The sequence below is a fragment of the Arvicola amphibius genome, chromosome 7 (genome assembly GCF_903992535.2).
Source record: "Arvicola amphibius chromosome 7, mArvAmp1.2, whole genome shotgun sequence".
Lineage (NCBI taxonomy): Eukaryota > Metazoa > Chordata > Mammalia > Rodentia > Cricetidae > Arvicola > Arvicola amphibius.
The window spans coordinates 4,941,421-4,966,524 of record NC_052053.1 but is presented as its reverse complement, the minus strand read 5'-3'; the positions used below and the strand labels follow the sequence as shown (position 1 = coordinate 4,966,524).

General features: G+C 44.8%; 1 protein-coding gene across 1 annotated transcript in view; it reads right to left on the bottom strand.

The window, feature by feature from the left end:
• Positions 1 to 23,630, bottom strand: part of Frzb (frizzled related protein) — a 29,157-nt gene extending 5,527 nt beyond the window's left edge. Inside the window, exons 1-3 of the mRNA XM_038337869.1 lie at positions 23,153 to 23,630; positions 16,030 to 16,077; positions 4,164 to 4,229 (exon numbers count right to left, since the gene is read on the bottom strand). Of these exons, the coding sequence (XP_038193797.1) occupies positions 4,164 to 4,229; positions 16,030 to 16,077; positions 23,153 to 23,630 (592 nt within the window). The remainder of the gene's footprint in view (positions 1 to 4,163; positions 4,230 to 16,029; positions 16,078 to 23,152) is intronic.
• Positions 23,631 to 25,104: the final 1,474 nt, after the last annotated feature.

Genomic DNA, 25,104 nt, shown 5'->3' with positions numbered 1-25,104 from the left:
AAACGGGTTCTTCAATCTCTTAACCGGTTTCATCTCAGCTCAGCACGCAGACATCGGCACGGCCCTTCATGTCACTACCATGTTTTCTATGTCTTTTAGGTGGACTGAACTTTCTTCGTGAACGAAAGTTGGCTACCAGAACTTGTCTCCTCCATCTGCTCTGTGGTCCTGCCGTGTCATGGAGAACCTTCCATCCTGCGAGTAGCCTCCGTCTCCTCTTGCGATACAACTATCGTACTACGCTAGCTCTTGCTCTTACAGGACCCAGCTTCCCTTCTCAGTCCAAAGACAAACCGTCCTCCACTGCAAATCACATTCTGTGACCAGAATCTACAGAGTACGCGTCTTCTGCTTTCCCTTTGGAAGAGCCATATTGTGGAGATCTCTTCTTCTGATACATAAGCATTTTTACAGCAAAGCTTTGTTTTTTTTTTTAAGAAAAGTGTGAAGATGCCAATTAATAAAATGTCAATAGCCATTGCTCAGGAAGCCTTGTCATATTAGTACAATGTCCACAGAAGAAACACAATATATCCTAGTGAATCCACGTTGGGAAGGCTTTCTTGGTAGGTAGGCATGCACAGACTCTCCCAGGTATTTTAGGTGTTCGGGTCTATACAAGATTGAAAAATCCCTCCATGAAAACCTAAAACAGGCTGGCAACTCATTCTTCCACCTATGTTCCAACTTGATCCAAGGAACTTAATGGCCTACCATTAAGTCATGCACAGGACGGAGATTCACGTCCCACAACTTGCACATCTTTAGGATAAAGCCTTATTTTTGTTTCAGTCTTCGGAGTCTCCATTTGTTCCAGTGTAAGAACGAGAGCTTGTGGCAGACAAAGCCGAACTGCCCAGCTGGCCCTGCCTGGCCTGTCTTCTCGGCCCTCTGTTTTGACAAGAGATAAGTTTTCCCTCCAGACGAGGCGTTCTGAAGGCCAGCTAGCAGACGTGTTTGTGTGAGTCCTGTCTGAAATGAATGTGCTTCACAGTACCCAGCCGTCATTAGCACTGGGTGCACTGTGCAAATGTTCTCGAGCTAATGATTTATTTACCCAGGGCGCCCGCTGTTTCCATTAGAAATTTTTAGCACATGCACCTACTCCAAAGAAAACACCTCTCCACAACACCTACTTTATCCAAGGAATTTGGGTAAAACGCACAACGTTTTACTGAATTTGTCAAGAATGAGGCAGCGGTTTTATAGGAACTGCCAATTGTTCCTACCTGTACTTTGTTTTCTCAGTAGATACATGCAAGTACCTCAAGAGAAAGTCAGTATACTAAAAAAATATTTCCATTCCATGGTTTACCTTCTAGCCTGTTTTGCCTTAAGAATCTGTAAGTTCCACCCAAAAGCTAATCTTTGACTCATGGGTGGCCTGGTTAGTATCTGAGTATGAAAAAAGGACATTTTCCCTCCTTTTAACCCCCAGTTGTGACTGGGGAAACCTAGGTTGGCCTTGGGCTTGCTGTACAGGTGAGGCTGGCCTTGAACTCTTGGTCCCCTCAGCTCTACTACCGTGTTGGGACAGACACAGGTGTAAGCCACCGTACAAGGCTCCTCCTTTTATCACCTGTGATCCTCCACAGCCGATCCTTTTTTTGTTTGTTTGTTTTTTTGTTTTTTTGGTTTTTTTTTTTTTTTTTTGGTTTTTTTCGAGACAGGGTTTCTCTGTAGCTTTGGAGCCTGTCCTGGAACTAGCTCTTGTAGACCAGGCTGGTCTCGAACTCACAGAGATCCGCCTGCCTCTGCCTCCCGAGTGCTGGGATTAAAGGCGTGCGCCACCACCGCCCGGCTTCCACAGCCGATCTTATATCACAATACTCGCTCAGCTACCTTCTCTAAGATCTCTTGAGTGATTGGTAGTGATTAGTATTTGAACTTCTAATGACAGGAGTACCACCAGCTACTGCGTTCACAGGGAAGCTAGAGAACGTTGGAAGTAGAATGTGAAGACATAGAAATGACTCATCTCTTGGGATAGATTCTTTGTTGCTGGTGTTTTTTAAAGTGTGTGTTGTTGTTGTTGTTTTAATGTGTGTGTGTTGTTGTTGTTGTTGTTGCTACTGCTGCTGCTGCTGCTGCTGCCTGTTTGTTGATGAACTCTCATGTACCCCAGGCTGGCCTCCAACTTGCTACGTAACAGAGGATGATGTTGAACTCCACAACCAGTGTCAAGTGGGACTGATGATCTCACCCAGGGTTCCGTGCATGTCCAGCAAGCACTTCCCCGACACTGCTAGGTCCTGGTACAAAACTGTGTTTTTATTTTTTATCATGATTATATTTAAAAGTTCACATAACCTTTACAAATCTTTAAAAGGCTAGCTTTCTGAAAACAAAGACCTTCTTTCCCCTGCAGTCACATCAGGTTGCATAGGGGAGGGGTCTTCAGATAAACAGTCCAGCATTTGATTCTTCGACAACTCAACCTTTATCCCTGGGATGTCTGCCCCTCCCTGGTCTGTCCATCTGCACTAACCAAGAGCAGCTAAGATTCTGCTGAAGATAAGATTCAGCTGGGCCAGGAAGCACATGCACACAACTCAGAAAGGCTAAGAATATAAGTTCAGGGGCAACCTGGGCTACAGAACAAATTCGAGGCTAGCCTTTAAAGTACAGAGTCTAAAAATAAATAACTTCTAAGCAAAAGATAAAAACTTATTCCACTGAAGAGAAACTTGGGAAAGAAGTTGCATTCAAATTCGCCCACCTTCCCCCCCCCCCCGGAGTTTCTTTCCTTGCGATCCTTAAACAATATTACTGTCGTGGTTTTTAAATTTTCTCTCCTTCCAAGTCCCCAATCTTCAGAAGTTGAAATAAATCTCTCTATGCTGTATATCCTCTAAAATAAGGCATATGAAGACTACATTCTTATTTTAATGACACAGTTCTCTTGCGAGGACTCTGCAACCCATGTCTACTCAATAACTAAAGATCAGAGAGTGGCTTGACCCTGTCAACCTCATCCACAGACTGAGCATCCCCACTGCCAGAATTTTACAAACAGAAAATTCTACTTCCTGAGACAGGTCCCAGTGAAACTGAAGATGCCCCTATAATCACCTTCAGGAAATGTTGTCTATGAAAACACATTTCATGCTTAAACTTCAGCCCTATTCCAAAGATTATTGCATATCCACAAGTATTCCAAAATACAAAATAGAAGTCTGAAATCCTAAACACCTCTGGTCCCAAGAATTTTGGATAAGGAATATTCATCCTCTGTTCAAAAGCGATTCTAGGAAACGTCTGTGGAGTGCAGTAACACAGAGGGGACCTGGGAGCTCTACTGACTGCCTCTCTGAAACACGGCAGTGATTTTTTTTTTTTTTTTTGGTTTTTCGAGACAGGGTTTCCCTGTAGTTTCTAGAGCCTGTCCTGGAACTAGCTCTTGTAGACCAGGCTGGCCTCGAACTCAGAGATCTGCCTGCCTCTGCCTCCCGAGTGCTGGGATTAAAGGCGTGCGCCACCACCGCCCGGCACAGCAGTGATTTTTATTGACATGAGAGTGATGTTTGTTAGAGGCCAACAGTACCCAAAAGTATGTTATGCATAACGTAAGAAGGGGCAGCTTTGGCTCAAAAATTACTCATAGAACCAGGATAAGAAGACTGCTCACGAACCTCGGGAAATTAAATGAGATAACATGTGGAAAGAACCTAAAGAGTCCCTGGTAGAGATAGCATCCTCCCCTCCTGTCGGCCAGCTCTGTTTGTACAGGTGGCTCTTCCATTAGCATTTACCTTATCTCAGTGCCATGTTTGGTTAAGTAAAACAGCAAACCCTCCCCTTCGATGGATGTCAAGAACCAGTAAGTATGGCTTTCCAGTGTCCTTCATCACTCCAGGGGAGCTCAGCTGCAACCCAGGGACCGACCCAGAGACGAGAACTTCTTTGAAACTGATCTCTGGGTATTCAATATTTTGGTTTTAAAAAAAAAATGCTTGATAAGCCCATCAGGCACTTGACAAGAACGCTGCCACCATGATAACATTTTAATCAGCTGCAGCCGAGGACACCCTTGCTGGCGTCCTCCTTGGTCTTTAAGCCTTACACTTAAACTGCCCGTTGACGTGCACGGAAGCACATACAGATAACGTACACGCAGGTTTCCCGACACAGAGTCTGGGAGCGGACTGGGAAGGTGTCCTTACCGTAGTTGTAGTTGTTCCGGAAATAGGTCTTCTGTGTTGCTCTGACAGGCTTACATTTGCAGCGCTCTGGAAAACAGGCAACGGTAAGTGACTTTCCTACCTCACCTGCGCGCTTTAAGGAAGACCCTGTGAACCTGGCAGTGAGATGCTGCTGCAGTCCTGCATCTGATGGTTTTCTCCTGAACTAGCTTGCTGTCCCTCTGTCTACACAGCCTGTTACTCAGGGCAGGAGGTTCTCAGCATTGAAAAAAACAAAATAAAGTAATACACATTGATAAATTAGCTATACGTTTCTAATCTTCAGAAATTGTCTGTTTTCATAAAAAATGTTTAGTTAAAAATATATACCAACTGTAACTAAATTGATTCTAATTTGATATTGTTACTGATATAATTTTGCTTGAAGCATAAGCAAAGATATTACATCAAACTTCACAGGCAGAGATTCTTTTTAACTGTATTATAAAGTGATTTAGGAATATTTCAAGAAGGCCTTTACATCGTGGTATGTATTCCTTCTACACAGACTATTCCCTAAGAGCTAATGAGCTGGGCAAATATATTCTTGGGGACCAGGGGCTGCTTCTCTGCATTGTACTCACTAATCTCATTGCCAACCAAGGGAATATTGCTACACTGCATAAAAATATGACCCTTTATCTGTGTTGATGTCCTTTGCCCATGTTGGCACAGATGCCCATATGAACTGGGTGTTGAACTGTATGTTGGACCCCGTGACAGCAGACCCCCATGTTCCCAGCACAGGAAAGCTGACCCTGCCCCTTATAGGAGAGCACTTGGGAAAGCTGGTCTCACCCTTCACCACAGGCATGGGTGAGCTGGCTTTGGCTCTCTTCTGAAATGGGTGGTCCCAGTGACCAGGTCAGATCAGATCAGCTGCTACCCAGGCACACACCCAGGGCTTTGGGTGGGCACTCCTCAACCTCTACCCCATCTATGACCTGCGGAACCACGGTCACCGGATCTCCGTGACTCGGGGCAACAGAAAGATACCCAAGAGGAGATTCGGTGAGGGTCCAGTATTGATGGTGTGCCAGAAACCATGACCAACAACTCATTACACAATGGATGTTTGCAAGTAGAGCTGTTTGGATAAAAGTGTGTACTGCATGGTACACAGCCGCTCCCAGTGCCACCAGACAGATGAAGAGGGGACAGAGAGGCAGGAAAGATGGAACAGCGAAGTGGGGGTTTTTTATTTACTTTTCTGCTATTTTTTGTTGTTTAACTAATATTCTTATTTGTATGTTTTACTTGTTTTTATTTTTATGTTATATTTATCACTTTGTTTTTAGTTTTCTTTGGGGGGACACTACAAGGGCTGTGTCAGATTTGTGGGATACGGAAGGAGCGGGAGACAAGTGGGACTGGGGTGCATGATGTGAAATGATGTTTGATTTCCCGATGCTTGGACTTTTTATTGAACCAAGAGAACTACCATTATTGCTAGTGGATTGGTAGTATTCTCCCCTTCCCAGTTTCCTGGTCAGACAAGGACTATGAAGTTTTAGCTCTATGATTACTCAAATTTGCATAAAATATTATATATTAAGAATAAAATCTTATAAAGGAATTAGAGGCTCCCTTGGTGGTTTATTTTAGGGGAACTTTTAATTAAAGGGGCTGATTTTTTAATGGAGTGATAAAATTAAATGCAGATAGTTTTGATGTTAGAAGATCATTCCCCTCAAAGTCTAGAATTGAACACAATTCCCTGGACTGTGGCCGTGACCAGGACTCCACCTTGATAACACTTTATACTATCTTCACTTTTCCACTCAGTTCTTTCAGCCACTCTGCTGGAAATATTGTTTATTATGCTAATAGAAACAAGAGTTTATCACCCTCAAACAAACGAGAGAAGCTAACATGCCCAGCGCCCCACAGAACCAGACCTGCGGGGCTACAGCTTAGTAACCAAGCTTGAATTTTGTCCCCAGCACTGAGATGCCCCAAGTTACTCCACAGTATTTGAGCTCATTCACAGTCTACGATCTCTGCAGTGAGATTTCTGAGAAGGAAGAGCCACTACTGGGGCTTCTACACCTAGGTTTCCTCAGGATAGCAGCCTCATTTACTAGAAACAAGTAGAATATTATTTCTATATAGGTTTGAAAGGTCGAAACAATTCTAAAGACCTTACACGATTATAAAATTTGTATTGGCTGGGGCTTTGCTGTTTAATACAACCTGGTCTGAGATGAAGCCTAAGTGTGAGACACTGTTCCAACTAGTGCTGACCTTCGTTTGAACTGATTTTGATCTCTCTCACAGCTGGAAGACTATAATTAACCTCACCGGATAGCAACAGCCCACAAGCCAATTCTTACTTTGGAAGATTCAGTAGATATTCTTTTGACTTTTCTAAGAAAATATCTCCAGTCTATACTTAGGAGTTATGGCCAAAAGGTAAGGGTTAGGAGAAAATACAATTCCGTGTATTACATTTCCTTTGCTCTTTCCTGACTGACCATTCTGACGCGATCAGAGCGTGGTTTAATTTGTGCCGAAAGCGCACATCTGACCCAAGCTCCACGTGCCCCCTTCCTTCCTCTCCAAGACACTTAGGAGACAGCCATGGCAAGCTTTAAAGAGCCACAAAATAAATCCATACAATGCGAAGATTTACACCCTCAACTCTGACCTTGACGTATTTATTTCCCACTGCCAACTAGCAGTGCATAAGCCTGCCCTTAAGTAGTTTTAGACATCTTTTACTATATACCATACCATGCCTGTGTCTTCCTGCTGCAGAAAAGGTAGTGTCCTCTATTTTAGACAGGCAAGCGTCTCTAAACACGAAGTAGGGAAAGGAAGGAGAACATTTATCGAAGCCTTCCAGTGGCTGGTGCATTCGTGTATTTGCTGGGCTAATATTTACTTGCCGTGTGTCACCTTCTAGGCTCTGTCCCAGGACTGCAGGACGTCTGATGGACAGCAAAGCCAGTGCAGAGGGCACAACATAATGACACCCAGACAACAACCTGCAACTTTGTGTGTGTGTGTGTGTGTGTGTGTGTGTTACGGAAAAGAAGCATATTACGCATTTGCAATGCGTCTAAGTACTCTGGCTGACACGCTCCTCTGTGGAAATGGTCTTCCAATACACATCGAGAGAGTGAGTTAGGATCACCCAGTCAAGTACTTCTTGCTAACTTCATTTAGACAGAGAGAGAGAGAGAGAGAGAGAGAGAGAGAGAGAGAGAGAGAGAGAGAGAGAAGCACACAAAGGAGACCAAGGAGAAGCATCCAGAAACGTGGGAAGAAACAGGAGGGTATGGAGTCACCAGAGCTGGAAAAACAGGAAATTCTAAGGGGGAAGAAGGGTGATCTCTGTGTCAAACGAGCCTCAAAGCCGAAGTTAGTTGAGAAATAAAAGGGTCCATTGAATTTAATTGGCAAGAAGATGACAGAGCCCTGAAAAAAAACCAGGAGAATGGGGCTTTGAAAGCCAGGAGACTTATCCACTGCACAGGAGATAAGGACACGGGGTGCCGACATTGACAGGATGATGGATTTGTCAGCGGGAGGATGAGAGCCCTTTCTCTGCAGCGCAGCGTTTACTCTCTGGTTGGCGGATGGAGGGATGGAGTCAGATGTGAGGCATGAGGATAAGGGACACAGCTGTCGATGTCTCCAGAAAGAAGAATAAGACAGATGCTTCAAATGAAAGGACAAACTGTGCAGGGGAAAACTGCCACACAAACTGCTTCTTCAGTGAGCTTTCTCTCCCAAAGTGTGTCAGTCACACATTTCCGGGATTCGCTCCATCGCTCTGGTTGAGGAGTTGCCACAAAAAGAGAAAAAGGGAATTAAAAATATTTTCAAGAAAACCACGTATTCCCATAGACAACACAATTTCACGTAAATGAAGAAGTCAGAGGCTGGACAGAGGGTAAATGGTAGTGGATGGGCAGGCTGTCTTAAAAGGAGTAAGGAAAGTAAGCTACGGTTCAGGATGAATCATTTGAAAGGAAGAGCAGAAGTAGCTAGAGTGTGGGATTCTCGAAATGGAGATTATAAAGCCAGCACCATCACTACACGGCGAAGTGGAGCCTGCCGTGGAAGAGAAAGACTGTGGCAGAACAGGGTGGCAGGTGACGAGAACTTAGGACTTGGTCCATCTGCTAAATCAAAAATCAGCTGAACAGCAACAGGACAGATGCCAGGCTTGTCCCAGCAACTTTTGAAGGGGAATGGCCTACAGACAATGTGCACTTTGGAAGGTTTGTTCCACTACCCTTCCAGAAACAGGAGATGGGAAAACATCCGGAGAGTCCACCCCTAGGGCCAAGCACACTCCCTCACCCTGATAGTAAAGTCATCGAAAGGATACCTGATGGAAAATCTCTAGAGTCTTATTGTTCTTGGGATATTAAAAACAAAGGCCATCAGAATCCTAGTTGTCTGATCTCAGGGATAAAACGGGAAGTGGGGGGGGGGGGGGGGAGTTGGGGAGGACATCCTAAGAACAACTCCTGCAGAATCAGAAACCAATAACTCCCTTGAGCTGGGAACAAAATTTAAAGGGCTAGACAGGAGTTTCTAATTTTACTAGTGTTACAGCCATTTGAAGGTGCATCATCATACACTGAAAACAATTCGACACAGCTTAAGTAGATAAATCTCGGAAGCAAAAGCTCCCGGGGACAGAGGATGCACTGTAGGGGTGATCTAGTTGCACAAGCGGAAGATGTAACGGCACTAATCTATAGACATGAAAATTAGGACCCTGCTGGTGTAGGCTGGGAAATCTCTAAGGAGGACAAAAATCTTCATCATCCTCGTGTCAGTGATGGCTGCACAGGTGCAGACATTGTCAAAACTCGGGGCAGCCATCACTTGATACTTGTCCGTTTTGTTCTAAACTGAACTTTAGTAAAATCCCATTGACATAAAAACCACAAGACATTCCCTTCACTTTTCCATAAAATGAAGTGACCTGGCAGCTTTCATCAGATATTTAAAATAATATTTATTTTCTGAATATTTGCATGAGGTAAATTTTGTGTGTGTGTGTGTTCGAGAGAGAGAGAGAGAGAGAGAGACAGAGACAGAGACAGAGACAGAGAGAGGGAGGGAGGGAGGGAGAAAGGGAGGGAGAGAGAGGGGGGAGTGAGAGAGAGAGGAAATGAGAGAGAGAGAGATTTTATTTTGGATTAGAGAAAAATACGATGAAGTTGACTGGTGAACCTAGGTAGCAGAAAAAAGTTTTGAAAACCAAAAGTAACATGGGCTCAACTCAGCTATAAAAACAAACCTCAAATTTTGTAATAAAGGTCTCAATTCATAATGATTTGTGCTTTGCAAATCTCTGAGTTCGAGGCCAGCCTGGTCTACAAGAGCTAGTTCCAGGACAGGCTCTAGTAACTACAGGGAAACCCTGTCTCGAAAAAACCAAAAAAAAAAAAAAAAAAAAAAAAAAAAAAAAAAAAAAAAAAAAAAGGAAATTGCTTAAGATTGCAAAGACTAACATTGCATCACCAAGAAGAGGAAATTCCATTTGTTTCTTCCAGATTAGATTTTCAGAAATATTTAAATAAATTGCTTTCCACAATGTTTTGGGGTCTAAGAGTCATTCATATTGTCTAAAATATGAGCCAATGCAATTCTGTTTTCCCTTAAGTGTCTTGTGATGTCCTTAAAGTCAAAAAACAAAGGGGCAAATGGGCTCCACTGCCATTGCAATGTCACATACGGAAAGGACGAGAAGGAAGGAGAGACGCCGGGCTGTCACCTGCCTTATCTCTAGATATGCGCTTGGTGTACAGGAGGTCTGGGGAAACCACTTTCCATTACGCTTTGAAGAATGGGAGGATGGCTGGACTAAAACCAACTCCAAAACTCTCACGCTGGGAGCCTAGGAAGGACATGACGCCCCATCCTCTTTCGAGGTGGAGAATTTCAATTAAGAGATCGTTTTTGTTGCTAAGTGCATTCTATTTGAAATGTCAATAGGAGAGGGAGATAAGAAATAGAAATACGCGTTCAACTATGTTTATAGCAGCATTATTTGTAATAGCCAGAACCTGGAAACAACCTAGATGCCCTTCAGTGGAAGAATGGATGAAGAAAGTGTGGAATATATACATATTAGAGTACTACTCGGCGGTAAAAAACAATGACATCTTGAATTTTGCATGCAAATGGATGCAAATAGAGAACACCATCCTGAGTGAGGTAACCCAGGCCCAAAAAGATGAACATGGGATGTACTCACTCATAATTGGTTTCTAGCCATAAATAAAGGACATCGAGCCTATAATTCATATAAAATCCTAGAGAAGCTAAATAAGAAGGTGAATCCAAAGAAAAACATATAGTTATCCTCCTGGATATTGGAAGTAGACAAGATTGCCGGACAAAAAATGGGAACTTGGGGGTGGGGTGGGATGGGGGATGGGGGGATGGGAAGAGAAAAGTGTGAAGTGGAGGATGGGAAGAGCTTGGGGGAATAGGATGGTTGGGATATAGGAAGGGTGGATATGGGAACAAGGAATTATATATCTTAATTAAGGGAGCCATTCTAGGGTTGGCAGAGACTTGACTCTAGAGGGGTTCCCAGGTGTCCAGGAAGATGCCCCCAGCTAGTTCCTTGGGCAGCTGAGGAGAGGGTGCCAGAAATGTCCAGATCCTATTGCCATACTCATGAATATCTTGCATATCACCATAGAACCTTCACCTGGCATTGGATGGAGAAAATGACAGAGCCCCACATAGGAGCACTGGACTAAGCTCCCAAGGTCCTGATGAGGAGCAAAAGGAGGGAGATCATGAGCAAGGAAGTCAGGACCGTGAGGGGTGCGTTTACCCATTGAGACGGTGGGACAGATCTAACGGGAGACCACCAAGTCCAGTTGGAATGGGACTGATGGAACAGGGGACCAAACCAGACTCTCTGAATGTGGCTGATGGTGGAGGAGGACTGAGAAACCAAGGACAACGGCAATGAACATGAACTCTACAGCATGGACGGGCTCACTGTGAGCCTTGTCAGTTTGGTTGCTCACCTTCCTGGACTTAGGGGGAGTTGGGAGGACCTTGGACTTAACATAGTGAAGGGAACCCTGATGGCTCTTTGGCTTGGAGAGGGAGGGAGTGGGGGTATGGGTGGAAGGGAGGGGAGGGAAGGGGGAGGAAGAGGGGAGGAGATGGAAATTTTTAATAAAAAAATGAGAAAAAAAATTAAAAACTTAAAAAAAAAGAAAAGAAAAGAAATAGAAATACGCTATTCTTCCTGGGAGACCGGGCAGAACCACAGTCAAAGACATGAGGAAGAAGCTCTGTGAGCAGAGAATTCTACCAGGAATGAACCCTTATGCAGAGGGAGGACAAGAGGCAGGAGCACGGGAGCCTTGGGCAGCGCTGTGCCTGGGGACAGGAGCACTAAGACAAAGTTGCTAACATTTCGGGGGAGAGAACGTGAAAGAATGTGAACGGATTTGAAGTGGCAGTTTCCATGTGGTGGATGGCTTGGGGGAAGACCTTCCGGTCAATGGAAACTGCAGTGCAATCACAAAAGGCACCATTTACCAGTTGCAGAATATTATTTTAAGGGGTGTTGTTTTTGTTTAGGCTGCATTTGTTTAACTCTGAGAAGCTGTGATTCCTTGCCTGTCTAAAACACCTGATGATCTAATAAAGATCTGAATGGCCAATAGCGAGGCAGTAGAGGGGATAGGCAGGACCGGCTGGCAGAGAGAATAAATAGTAGGAGAAATCTGGAAGAGAAGGAGCAAGAAAAGGAGAGGAGGGCCTGGGAGCAGCTACAGCTACACGGCAAGCCATGGAGTAAGAGGGAAGGAAAGACATATAGAAGTAAGAAAAGGAAAAAGCCCAAAGGAAAAAGGTCGTTGGGATAATTTAAGAAAAGCTGACAAGCAACAATAAGCCAAGCTAAGGACGGCTGGCTATAAATTAGTAAGAATAAGGCCCTGTGTGATTGGGAGCTGGGTGGTGGGCCCCCAAATAGTAAGGAGTAAAAACCAACCACCAACATTTACCCATGCTAATTTCCCCAGCTGTGCCTGGTTAATCCAGCCTCAGCAGTCAGCAGAACTTCGCAGAAAGGAGAGCAGAGGTCAATGTACTCTGATATCCATCTCCAGAGAGACCAATGAAGTCATTTGGGCCATGCACATACAACGATACATCAGAATTTATCAACTATTGTTTCCCTGGAAATGTTTGTGTCTTTTTTAATATTAATGCTCCTACATTAGTTGTCATTACATATAGAAAACTAGAATTATTTTTGGTTTACTTCAATTTAAAGGTTAACATCCTGGCCTGCGACTGTAGCTTAGTTGCTGGAGTGCTTGCTAGCAGAAGCCTGGGTACCTCTTCCATGCTTAAAACAAAGTGTGGTGGCGCTAACTGTAACCCCAGGGCTTGGGGGGTGGAGGCAGGAGGATCAGATGTTCGAGCTCACCTTCAGCTGCTTAGGGAGTCCAAGGCCAGACTAGGTTACATAGACCCTTCCTCAAAAACAACAGCAAAAAACAAAACAAAACAAAACACCAAAAAATTACTTTTTTCTTCAATGAATTAAACATTCCTCTTAATTTTCCATGTTGATCTGACAAAGTGACTCAGCAGAATGGACCTGAATTGTTCTCCACCTCCCGCCCAAGGTAAACACAGAACATCTATTTCTTTTATGATAGTAGATTCATAACAGTAAAATACGCTCACAAATTGGAAGCTGTTCAGAGTCATAATCTCCAAAGAAAACAAGGGAAAAATGTTAAGTGTTAAGGCACTTAGACTAATTAGTGGGAAATAACGTCTTTCCCAAATTCCAGACACAGACAGCTTGACATTTTGGAGAGGGGTCCTGATGTGGGTTATAATAGTTTCGTGCCTTCCTCATTTCCTGTTTTAGCATGAGCCTTTTCAGCTGCCGCCTTTCTGAGTGTGAACAAACTGCATTTACTTTTGAAAACATGTGACTACGTCATTGCTCCCCCTCCCCCTATCCCCTCCCTTCTCCCCACCTTTCCCCCTCCCCCACCTCAACCCCCCCTAAACAACATCTACTCTGGCTCCCCTGTTGTTTTCCTTGCCCCCATTATACTGGGAAACATTCTGGAAAAGGGGACAGAAAATGCCGATCCCAGGAACACTGTACTGCCTCTGTAGTTTTCCAGGTGGATCTGTTTTTGTTACATTGTTGCTATTATTGTTGTTTGGGGGCTGTCTGTTTGTTTGGGTTTTGTTGTTGTTGCTTTTATTTTTGAAACAGTGTTTCTCTGTGTAACCCTGGCTGTCCTGGAACTCTCTGTAGAACAGGCTGGCCTTGAACTCACAGATCTGCCTGTCTCTGCCTCCCGAGTGCTAAGATTAAAAGGCATGCGTCGCCACCACCCAGCAAAGTTTTCATTTCAAAAATTCTAAACAATTTTTTGAAATTAAAGGCATCCACCACCGCACCCTGCTCCAAGAGGATCCAGCTTTGTATGCTGTATTATTGATGTCTTTGCTCATAGACACATTGAAGCTCTAACCATGACTTTCAGAGGCGCGCGCGCACACACACAGCAAGACTGCCTGACCAATTGTGTTACTAAACAAATGGGTGTTTTAGTTTCTTTTACACAGATACAACAGAACAAGTGATGCTCAGAGTCGCGTGGCACCAACAATGTCTGACTGCTCCTATGTAACAGGAAATGCGCCTCATGGTATCACCACAACTTAAGCTATTTTAAATAAGCACCCAGGATGAGCACCCCCTGGAAAGCAAGGTTTCGGTCGCTATGGGTCCCCGCAGAGCATCTGCAGCCTAGCTGCCTAAAGCAGGGTCTCATCATGGATCTTCTGTGAGTGTGGATGGGATACTCTTCATTTTAGTCCCTGTCTCCGGATCAGGGTGAGGGTGAGGGACTGGGAGATGAAGTAAAGCATGGAAAACGAGTCATGGGCATTGAAATGAGCACACAGTACCAATCAGAGGAATGGCTGCCTGCCCCCCATCTATATTCTCCCATCCCCCTCCACCCCTGCATTATATTAAAATGAAGTTTTCATTTTCAAAAATTCTAAATAGTTCTAAATAGTTACTTTTCCATAAGGTGAATGGTTGGGGGGAGGGGGGGGAGGCTACATTTGCTGGACAGGACCTGAGATCAAATACCTGCCAACCTGAGGAGAATTCTCCATGGATGTCACCAAGGAGTGAACATCTGTACTTCAAACCCTACTCGTGAACTGACACATGTTTCTCTTTCACTTACAAGGTACCTGACAAAATATAGCATACTGACCAACATCAGTGAAAATTACCAGAAAAACAAACAAACAAACAAACAAACAAAAAAACTATGAAGCGACTCTGTAGCCTTCAGACGCAGTAGCAGAAAGTGAAAACAAGCCAAATACTCACTAACACGGAAGAATCATGCCTGGTGTGTTTAGTGGTGGACAGTGTGAGCAATTAAACTGAAAACTATTGTGTGTATCACAAAGAGCAAAGAAAGGCGCTGGGCAACAAAAGGCAGGCTTTATTCACCCGACATTCAAGGCCAGGCAAAATTTAACGGCCATGCTGGAGCGCTGACTAGCAGCTGCAGTTGCATGGTAAAGCAACGTGACTCAGAAGCTTCTAGAACACTGTTAGCATTAACTATCCTGGTGTGTGGTCTTTACAAGACAGTGCCTACAAAAATACACTGACTTATTTGGTTTATTTGTACCTTTTTGCACTTTATTAAAAGGTTTATTGTGTGATATATAGTCATATCTGTGGTTTTGTTTTGCCTTGAGACAGGGTTGCATGTAGCCCAGGTTGGTCTCAACTTCTGATCTTTCTCCTCCAACTCTTGAATGCTAAAATTACAAGCATGCACCAGCACATGGTAATGGGGACTGGAGCCAGGGCTCCATACATGCTAGGAAGCATACAAACTGAGCTACAACCCTAGCCCTGAACAGGTATTTTTAAAAACGGTTTTGCATTCTTTAACCAAGTTAAATAAACTCTTACTTCCATGACCAGCAATCCTATCCCTGGATATTTACGCTTGAGAAATGAACATTAATATTCACACAAAAGTACATAGATATTTATAGTAGCTCCTTTTATGCAAGCCCCAAACTAAAACAACCTGAATATTATTCAAATAGGAAAGAGATAAGTAAATGGTATACACCCAAATAATGAGTTATTCTTCAACAAAAGGAATGGATTGTTGATAACTTCAGTGATTCTCAGAGACATTATTCTGAGTGAAAAGAAATAATCTTGAAAGAGTATATATTCTACCATTAAAGGTGCCATCCTAGATTCCATCTGTCTCCCAAAGACAGATATCATAGTGCCAGAGAACAGTTAGTGCTTAAAAGCAGGTAAAACTTGCATTATATAATATATAATGAATATATATAATATATATATGAATTATCCCGAACTGTGACTACATGAGTTTATATATTCATTAACATTTTGTAAACCAAACTGTAAACCAAGAGGTCAACTTTAATATACTAACACTAAAAATAAAGTCAATATAGGTAAGGAAATCACTTTTATGTTTATTTTTAAAACAGGACGCAAGTATCCGCAAGAACAACTTACATGTGAAGACCATATCAGGGCTGGAGAGATGGCTCAGAGGTTAAGAGCACTGGCTGCTCTTCCAGAGGTCCTGAGTTCAATTCCCAGCAACCACATGGTGGCTCACAACCATCTGTACTGAGATCTGGCGCCCTTCTCTGGCGTGTGGGCATACATCGAGGCAGAATGTTGTATACATAATAAATAAATAAATCTTTTTTTTTAAAAAAAAAGACCATATCAAAGATGGATCACCCCACAAAGGAAAGCCAGGACCAACCCTGTACTCACCGGTGCTAGCCCCTCTGCAGTGTCCAGTACTAGAATCCATAGGAAAATCTGCAAGGCGACAGAATAGAGAATGATAGCAGGGTTAGTACTCCAGGAACTCACCGATAGAATGCGGTTCTGGGACAGCCTGACGTGGGCGAGAACTGGGTGTCTCCGGGAAATAGTCCTTCATTAGCGCTGTGAGGAGACCCCACTCCTGGGGGTTGAGTAAGGATGAGGGCCTTTCTTGGACATGATTGAAAGCTCTTACTCATGAATCCTCATCACTTGTGCATAAAATGTTAGCATTTCATAAATATTGAGTTCTTGCATTTCATAAGCACATAAATATTAGGCACTGACCCAACATGCGTGACCTTGTGACAGATTGAACTAAATACACCTTGTCGATGACCGGCTGTGTCATACTCTACTGGCGCCGAGTCTCTGGGAAAGCCAGAGAGAACTCCAGGCCCTGTATTAAGTGCAGACTAAACAGTTGAGCAGAAAGGAAGCCTAGCGCTGGTAGATCACTCAAGCCAGTACAGTTAATGGATGTGGCAATAATTAGAATTCGCCACTGGTTCTTTTCACGAGGCTGTAATTCCAGAAAATGGTAATGATAATGGCCTTCTGTGTTCTAATTAGGAGACTGCCTCTAATGAGTTGTGCTGTGTGTCCCTACAGAGTACCGCGCTGAGAGACACAGTAACTAACCGTGGACTCTTGCTGACACTCAGCTCACACTCTCATACAAGAATTGCACACACTTGTATTAACCCTTAATGCTAAACGAGCTCAACGCCTCTACTTAGCTCGACAAAACCAGCACTCTCCCTCTGTCCTTATTGCTCACAGGTCAAATAAAACATACATGGGGAAGGGTTTAGGATGCTAGGTATAGAACCCAGGGCTTCATGCATGTTACTGAGCTACACACATGGCCACAAGCTAACATGCAAAAAAGCTGTATCTAAGGAAAGACAGATGTCCCCACATAGATGAATAAACAACAAACCTGGCTCTACAAGCATCTTATGTAAGTCATTAACTTGATGACTTTTATCCTATTCAAACTTTATTCATGATAAATGTACCCAAGTTGTAAAGTAGTAGGCCAGTGTTTCTATTCCTGAAGAATGATGAGATACAATGTGTACAATTTATATAAAATAATCCCCCTGTATGAATGAATTGTATTAGTCCACATTTAAAACATTTAGCATTTGCTGGGCAGTGATGGTACTGCAGTGGCTCGTACCTTTAATCCCAGCACTCGGGAGACAGAGGCAGGAAAATCTCTGTGAGTTCAAGGCCGGTCTGGTCTACAGAGTGAGTTCAAGGACAGCCAGAACTACACAGGAAAATCCTGTCTCAAATCAAAACACACAACAACAGCAGCAGCAACAACAACAAAAAATTAGCATTTAAGGTATAGATGAGATAAAAAGACAAAGCTTCTGGTGGGGAGGGACTTCTTTGAAACAGTTGAGCCAAGGTGAACATTTTCCTTATTTCATATTCTTATTGCCAGAGATGTTTCTATGTTTTTTAAAATGTAAAGGATTCAATTGTCAGGACTGTTAAGAGAAGAGCAGAGCTTTCTGATCATTTCTTGGGTAGTCAAAACTTGAAATTCCACCATCAAAATTATCCTGAATTGGAATGGTAGATACTGGGTGCTTGCTAGATTTTGTTTCTCAAGAGATTCTAGTGAAGTCACAGAGATTTCTGGAAGAGCCTATGTGAGAACAGTGGGGCAGAGGGACTCAGGTGACGAATCCAGCACTCTTCATGGGACCTGAATGTCTTCCATGACTAGAACAGAGACTGGGGCAAGCAAACGGTGAGTCTAGACAGCAAGGAAGATGGGGTGGATCTAAAGGAAGCGAGCAAAGGATTTTTTTGGTGTGTGTGTAATTTGACAAATTGTGTGTTTGTTGTTAATTTCCACACTATAATTATGGCATTGACCTGTTAATGCTTGTAACTTCTTTTTTTTGCTGTTTTTAATTAAATTTCTTTTTTATTACTATATAAATAATACCAATCAAAATTTCCACTTCCTCCCCTCCTCCCACTTCCCACCCACTTTCCCCACACACCCTCCTCCCAATCTCCCTCCAGTCCTCAAAGAGGGCAAGGTACCCTGCCCTGTGAAAAGTCCAAGGCCCTCCCCACCACATCCAGGCTTAGGAAGGTGTGCATCCAAAGAGAATAGGATCCCCCAAAAAACCAGTACATGCAGTAGAGACAAATCCCAGTGCCATTATCATTGGCCCCTCCATCTGTCCCAACTGTCAGCCACATTCGGAGGGTCCAGTTTGATCCCATGCTCGTTCAGTCCCAGTTCAGCTGGAGTTGGTGAGCTCCCATTAGCTCAGGCACATTGTCTCAGTGGGTGAACCAACCCCTCGTGGTCCTGACTTCCTGCGAGCAAAGGATTTAAGCAAACTTGCCGAAAAATGAAAGAGGAAGAGTTCAGATAAGAGAGCCAGCCATGGCTGCATCATCAATGCCCTTGTCGGTGAGCCCAGAGAGAATGACGGGCAGAGAAGGAAAGAAACCTGATTCCGAACAGAGCAGTAGTTCTTGATACCCACTGACCACCGGGCAGGAAGAAAGGCAGGATGCAGGCAGATCCAACGCCTGAACAGCTACAGTAGTAAAGCCCCACAACAGCGCAAAGCATGCTAGAGAAGAGTAAGTAGGGAGGGAAGACTGAACTCCGGGGCACACTGAGCCTGAGACTGGGTTAGATGAATCTGGAATGGACATCCTCTCCTATGTCAATAATGCAGCCAAAGAATCATCCCTTCTCTGCTGGAACCCATGGTCTTGGGCCACCCATGGTTTGGGGGAACCCATGGTTTGGGGGAACCAGCTAAGAGTTTGCATCTCTGAACTGTGACTGTCTTTAAATGTATAGACTACAGTTAGTGCTTCATTATTCAAAAGTATATGTCTACACAATGGCTCTAAGTTCCTCCTAAACACCTAACAGAAAGACAAGGACCAAAGAAAACATGGTCAATTTTTCTCTTCAAACAACTATTTCAAAGTTTGGTAAAAAGGGAGACAAAAGGTGACCGATTAAAATAAGTTAGGGACAATCTAAGATTTCACTAGCACTCACAACTGGGCTATCGCTAAATAAAATTAGTAACACAGACTCTCTCCCAAAGCTAGGCAGAATGCCTTTTGGTATCGACACGATGAAGGATCCTTAGAATCGTGTTTTTCTCTCTAGTCCTAACTTAAAACTTTTACTTCTTTCCATCCCGTGTTCTTGTTCACATCCTCGCTTCTTGGTATTTGGCCCCTCAAATATTTGTCGGCCAGGGCTAGCACTAAAGAAAAGGCTGCCTGTTCCTGGGAAAGTGGAGAGATGATTAAATAGCCGTTTCTGCATGTGAACGGTGGCGGGGCTCTGCCAGGCCACTGCCTGAAGACTATATTGTGCAAGCGCTCGGGGAGAATGTTAGTCCTAACTGGAAGCCAACAATAACCGGGTGCTTTTAAAGGGTGATTATGAAGCTCTTGGCACAGCAACTATAGGTGTTCTAGAAAGAGCTGAACAATACCCTACCGTTTATACAATTTTTTAAAAGTTCATTCCTTTTGGTCAACTTGTGAGTTTAATTAGAACTAGTTATAGGAGCGTGGGTGAGGGGCTACCTAGATCAGGATGGACCACTTCCCAGTGGCCACAGTACTGAAGAAAATATCTCTCCCTTCCCTGCAACCCCTTCTAGTCTACAGATACTCAAGGAGGGGTTGAGCCTCCAGATCCACCCCCACCCCTACTCCCAGCAACTTTTAACCCCTTAGGTCCTCAGGAAGGGACAGAGGCTTGTGAGTCCCTCCCGATAAACTAGTTCTAGTTAGCGGTCATCAGTCAAGCTCACTTTTTCCCCCTCTATTACTGCCATAGAAATCTGTTCCTTAGCGTGAGCTCTAGCTTGATTTGTAGGGAATGAAACATTAATTTTCTATATTCAGGAGAAATAAAACCTGCTTCTGCAGTCGGATGCCTGGGTAAACCCTGCTCTCCAGAGCAGAAGTGCTAAGAGTTCAAGACGGTGTCTGCATTTACCAAGATCAAAAACACCAATGAAAGGGGAAAAACAAGTCAGCTCGATACAAGAGCAATAAAAACAGGGAAACAAGAGCAGCAGTTTGTTCAGGCCTCTCAGTGTCAGGTTCGAGACCCAAGGTCCACATGCTGCCTAGTCCTCCCCTTGTCCTCAGGATGCAGACAGGCTGGCCTTTACTTACGTGCAAAGGTTGAAGAGGTCACATCATCTTCCGACAGCCAGAGTGGCATGGGCCCACGCACCTGATCTCTAAGCCTCACTCAGCAGGCCATCTTAAAGATTTGCCTAAATATCTCAGATCACCAGCAGAATGGCCGAGGTGAGTTGAGCTCTGAAATGGTAGCACTCAAAGCCCTACTTTACAGTAAACATGACATATACAATAAACTTAGCATAAAATCGTTAGCTATGGCCGACATGTTACATGGTCTCTATGAAATTATGCACATTCTCAGTGTTTTGGAAGCAGAAGTAGTTTGAAGCATCAGTCAGCTTCATTCAGACTTCGTTTTGTTAAATGTCCTGAGCTTATTTGTTGAGTCACAACTTGTTACATGTAAACACATGTATGCATGACATGAATGGACGAAAATCCTCTTGACACAGGCATGTGAAGGTTTGTACCACTCTTTAGAGATCTCATTGTATATCTGGTTAGATAGGATCTAGCATTAAGACACGGAGATTCTGCTTATACCTAAAGGAAGAAAAAAAAAACCTATTTGGTAAACTATTGTATTCCAATAAACCAAAGAATAAACTAATTAAAATGGTGACATGTGATAGTTTTTAAAATTTTTTATGCATATGGGTGTTTTGCCTGCATGTATGTCTGTGCACAATATGTATGAATTGCCCATAGAGTAGAGAGAGTCAGCACCTGGTTCTTCGCTCGAAGCTTAACTGTCTGCGCACCATTTGGGTGCAGTACTTACGGAGGCCAGAAGAGGGCACTGAATCTCCCAGAACTGGAGTTACAGACTGTTAAGCTACCAGGTGGGTACTAGGAGCCAAACCCAGGTCCTCTGGAAGGGCAGTCGGTGCTCTTAATCACAGAACCATCTCTCCAGCTCCATGTGACAGTTTATATAATTCTAGGTATCTGACAGTTTCACCCAACAGAGGGACTGTGTAATTTCAACAGACCGGATGCCAGGGAGCCCTTCAGGCTAGCATGTCCTCTCTAACCCTGTGCTTAGGTCCTTGTCCCTGTTTCATATGACATTGGAGACATGGGAGCATCCTGACAACCCCCTGCCCTCAGGTGCTTGCCTTCCAAAGATGGTGTCAGCAAAACAAATACTATGGAAGTTTAAAGCATTTCAGCAGTCATCTCTTAGGTAGATAAAGTATCCTTACGCAAGTCCTGGAGGGCTTCAAGAAGGCAATTGTGCCACAGTTGGTCTATGGAGACCGGTAACTCAAGGATGGTCAATGAAACTGCTTCCTATCCCCATTGACTGTGCCCTTGAGAGCGCCTAGACTTGCCAAACCTCACTCATTCTGCATCCTTCTCTAGATGTAGGCTCAGAAGCAAAGTTTGTCTTCTTAGGGGAGCGTGCATTTCAGAGAGAAATACATCACTCCTAGCACTTGGCCTGAGAAGAGTGCTAGCATTTAGCTGACTTTAACAGTGTTTGTTGAGCCAGGATAGCAAGGGCATTGAGCTGGAACGGTGTCTGCAGAGCCTGCGACAGCAGTCAGAGCAAGGGCTCAAGAGTTCTCTTTTAGCCAAACGGTAAAAGGAATGTTTCTTTTGGGTTACCTTAGAAAACCAGCTCTCGATTGTCAATTGGCCTTCAGAAGACAATTTCCATATTCATGGTGCTAAACTAAGAAAAGCGGTCACCAGAAAGCTACGAGATCTGAGATCTTTCTGCTCGGTTGTCGGTTTTCAGCTCTTTGTACCTTCTCCCTTCCGCCCACCCTAAGCTAACGAATCAGCCCCGTAATAACTGATTCATTGACTCCAAACTGCAGACACGAGCCTAGTTTGAGCAAGCTGGGAACCAGTTGGTCCTGGGAGAGTCTGAGAGAGGACCACTACTTTGCCTAGGCGTTATCTCTAAAGCATACGGAGGGAAAAACCTGAGGGGTGGGTTAATCAGTTGGGAAATACTGAGTTTACTAAAAATAGACCATACTAAGCTGGTCTGAGATAGAGGCCATGAGATTATGAATGCCACGATTAGACCATCAGCTGCAAAACAAACGGTGATTAAACAAATGTTGAATTATAAATCAGCTTTAGAGTGGAGAAAGCATGAGTGTGCCAGTACTGTTCACACATAGGGTGTGGGTGGGATAAAGGATGAGATTAAGAATATAAAGTCATATAAGGCTATAAAGATAACATGCTTAAAACATGACTTCATTTGTCCCTATGCCATTTACAAAATGACCTGGAGTCACGTGGGCATGTGAAAAGGGCCTGTTATTCAGGCTATGTTCCCGGCTCTCTGGCTGAAGCGAGCCACAGACGCTAATTAGCAATAACATTTCATTGCTGTTTCTGACTGGCATTATCATCTCTTCGCTGACAGCAGAGGGGAATTTAAGGTGATAGTATGGACGAAATTGGGTTTGGGGCAAATACATGTCACTGGTAGATCTCTGAGTCAGAAGTTTCTTGACATTCCCTTAGCACTTTTAATGATCAGGAGGGTTTCCATTTTTCTGAGGCCTCCATACAACTGGAAGTGGTGAAAACACTAAACATAACGCAACCCGATGATTGGGATGCAAAAGAATTAACCAAGAAACGAAGAAAGTTAAGTGTAGGGGACTCGCTATTCTCGCATGCGCAGCATGGGCAGGGAAGGGGAGCTATGGAGAGGCTCAGTGTCAAGAGTGGGGGACGAATGGATGGATCACATCACCTGTTGGAAGAGACTTAAGTTCATTTGGAAGGATGATAAGGTCAGTTTTTTGTTTGTTTTTAAGTAAAAGAACAGGACTCGATGGTCAAAGGGAGATTGAGAGCAAAGGAGAGAGCAAAGGCGAATAACTAACTCCTCCTCAGAGGTCGGGCAGAGTTCAGGACTCACCCGCTCCGTCAGCGGTGACGATGGCCTCGGGAGAGATGCACACGCCACGGTCGTACACCGGCAACTCTTCGCAGGCCAGGCTCTCTGGCCACGAGTGGCGGTACTTGATGAGGATGGGCTCGCAGCCCTGCCGGGCGCGCTCGCACACAGACTTGCAGGGCTTGATGGGCTCGTGCTGGAAGTCGATGGTGCAGATGGGTGCATACATGGCGCAGAGGAAGAACAGCAGATCCGGGCTGCAGTGGGTGCCCAGCAGACCTTCGAACTGTTCGATGGCCAGGATGGCGTTAGCCTGGGTGCTATGGTGCAGGTGGTTGGGCATCTTGGTCATGTTCCAGGGCAGGGATTTGCACAAGGGGATGCGGACGGGCTCACAGGCTGCTGCCCAAGCTCCGGGGATCTGGAGCAGGCAGAGCGCAGCCAGGACCAGCATCCCGGCCCGTAAGAGCAGCATCCGTCCTGGGCTGCTGCAGACCATGGTCCGGGCAGATTGGGACAAGGCGCAGCCGGGCGGCGGTCTCCTGCACTCCGGGAGTGAGCACAACGACCTGGGAGCTGTCCCCTAGGAAAATCACAGCTCGCTTGGGTCCAAGTCCTCCGGTCCGGTCCACACGCTTGGCGGAGCCCGGTGCCTTTCCGCGCTGGCTGCTCTTCCCAGGCGTCTAAGCCTTTGGGCGAGGCAGCATCTATTTATTCCTCTCGCTCTGGCAGAGGCATCAGCCTTCGCACATCAATCAGATGAGATGGGCAAAAAAGGAAGCGAGAGAGAAATAAAAACAAAAGTTGAATTCAGCTAAGGGACTCGGAGCTCTGGTGTGTTGCAAAAGGGTGTTGGAAGAAGCGATGAATTCTGCAAAGTGAGAAGGATGGGGAACCCGGAGGGAGGAGTCTGGGGGAAACTATTGGGAGCGGAGGTAAGAGTTTGCCAAGTCCTGCAGGGTCGGGACGATCCTGCCTGCTGCCGGAGGAGCTCAGGGGAGGTCAGCGCCCTGGCTTGCAGCTGCGCCTTCCTACCTCGGCTGACACGAGCTCCACCCCGTGGCCCCCGGCCCTCTGGCTCCTCCTTCCCGGAAGGCAGTGAGTTTTCAGGGGACTGGTGGGGAGGTGGGACCTTGCCTAATAGTTAGGATGCTGTAACCCTAGGCAGCTCCTGACTGCAGCCCCGCACCTTTACCCCTCCACTCGGGGCGCTGGCCCCAGAGACGAACCCTTGATTCCCACGGGAGAAACAATCTCAACGCACCCACGAAGGAGTGCCCTTGGCCCCGCCCCGGGTGCCCACTATGACCCCCTCTCTCCGCAGCTAATCCCTCACTGAAAACCAGAGAACAGCTATCTCTATCTGCCCAAAGTCAGAACGGAGTGTGAAAGGCGCAAGCAAAGTCACTTTAAATGTCCACGTCGGAGAGACCGCAACCCCCTGAGAGCTGTGGTGGGTACCCATCCAACGAGAGCTAGTGACGTCAGGGGTCTGTGATTAAAGTAACTGTGGAGAAATTGACCCTCAAAAGGGTAAAAATGTGCACGAATACAAATAGACCCACAGGAACAAGAAACAAGAATTTCCTTCCTTCCTTCCTTCCTTCCTTCCTTCCTTCCTTCCTTCCTTCCTTTCTTCCTTCCTTCCTTCCTTTCAAGTTTTTCTTTGCCCTGTAGAATCGGAATTTTGAGTTTTTCTTTTTTTAAAAAAAAAAAAAGAGTGGAGACTTTACTTTAAAACACTTGGATTCTACCCCCACCTCCCCCACCCCGCCGAGTTTTCTAAATGAAAACTGCATTTAATATCTCACTCTTCCCACAGGCAGTTCTATCTCACGGAGAAACAAACGGTGCGGACAAACTACCCCACACAGGTAATAATAACAGTAAACAGGAAAAGGGTTCTCATCCAGATGAGTTCAATCCCGAGGAGAAAATAGAAAACAGATCCCTCACAGGCTACGCCTTCCAAG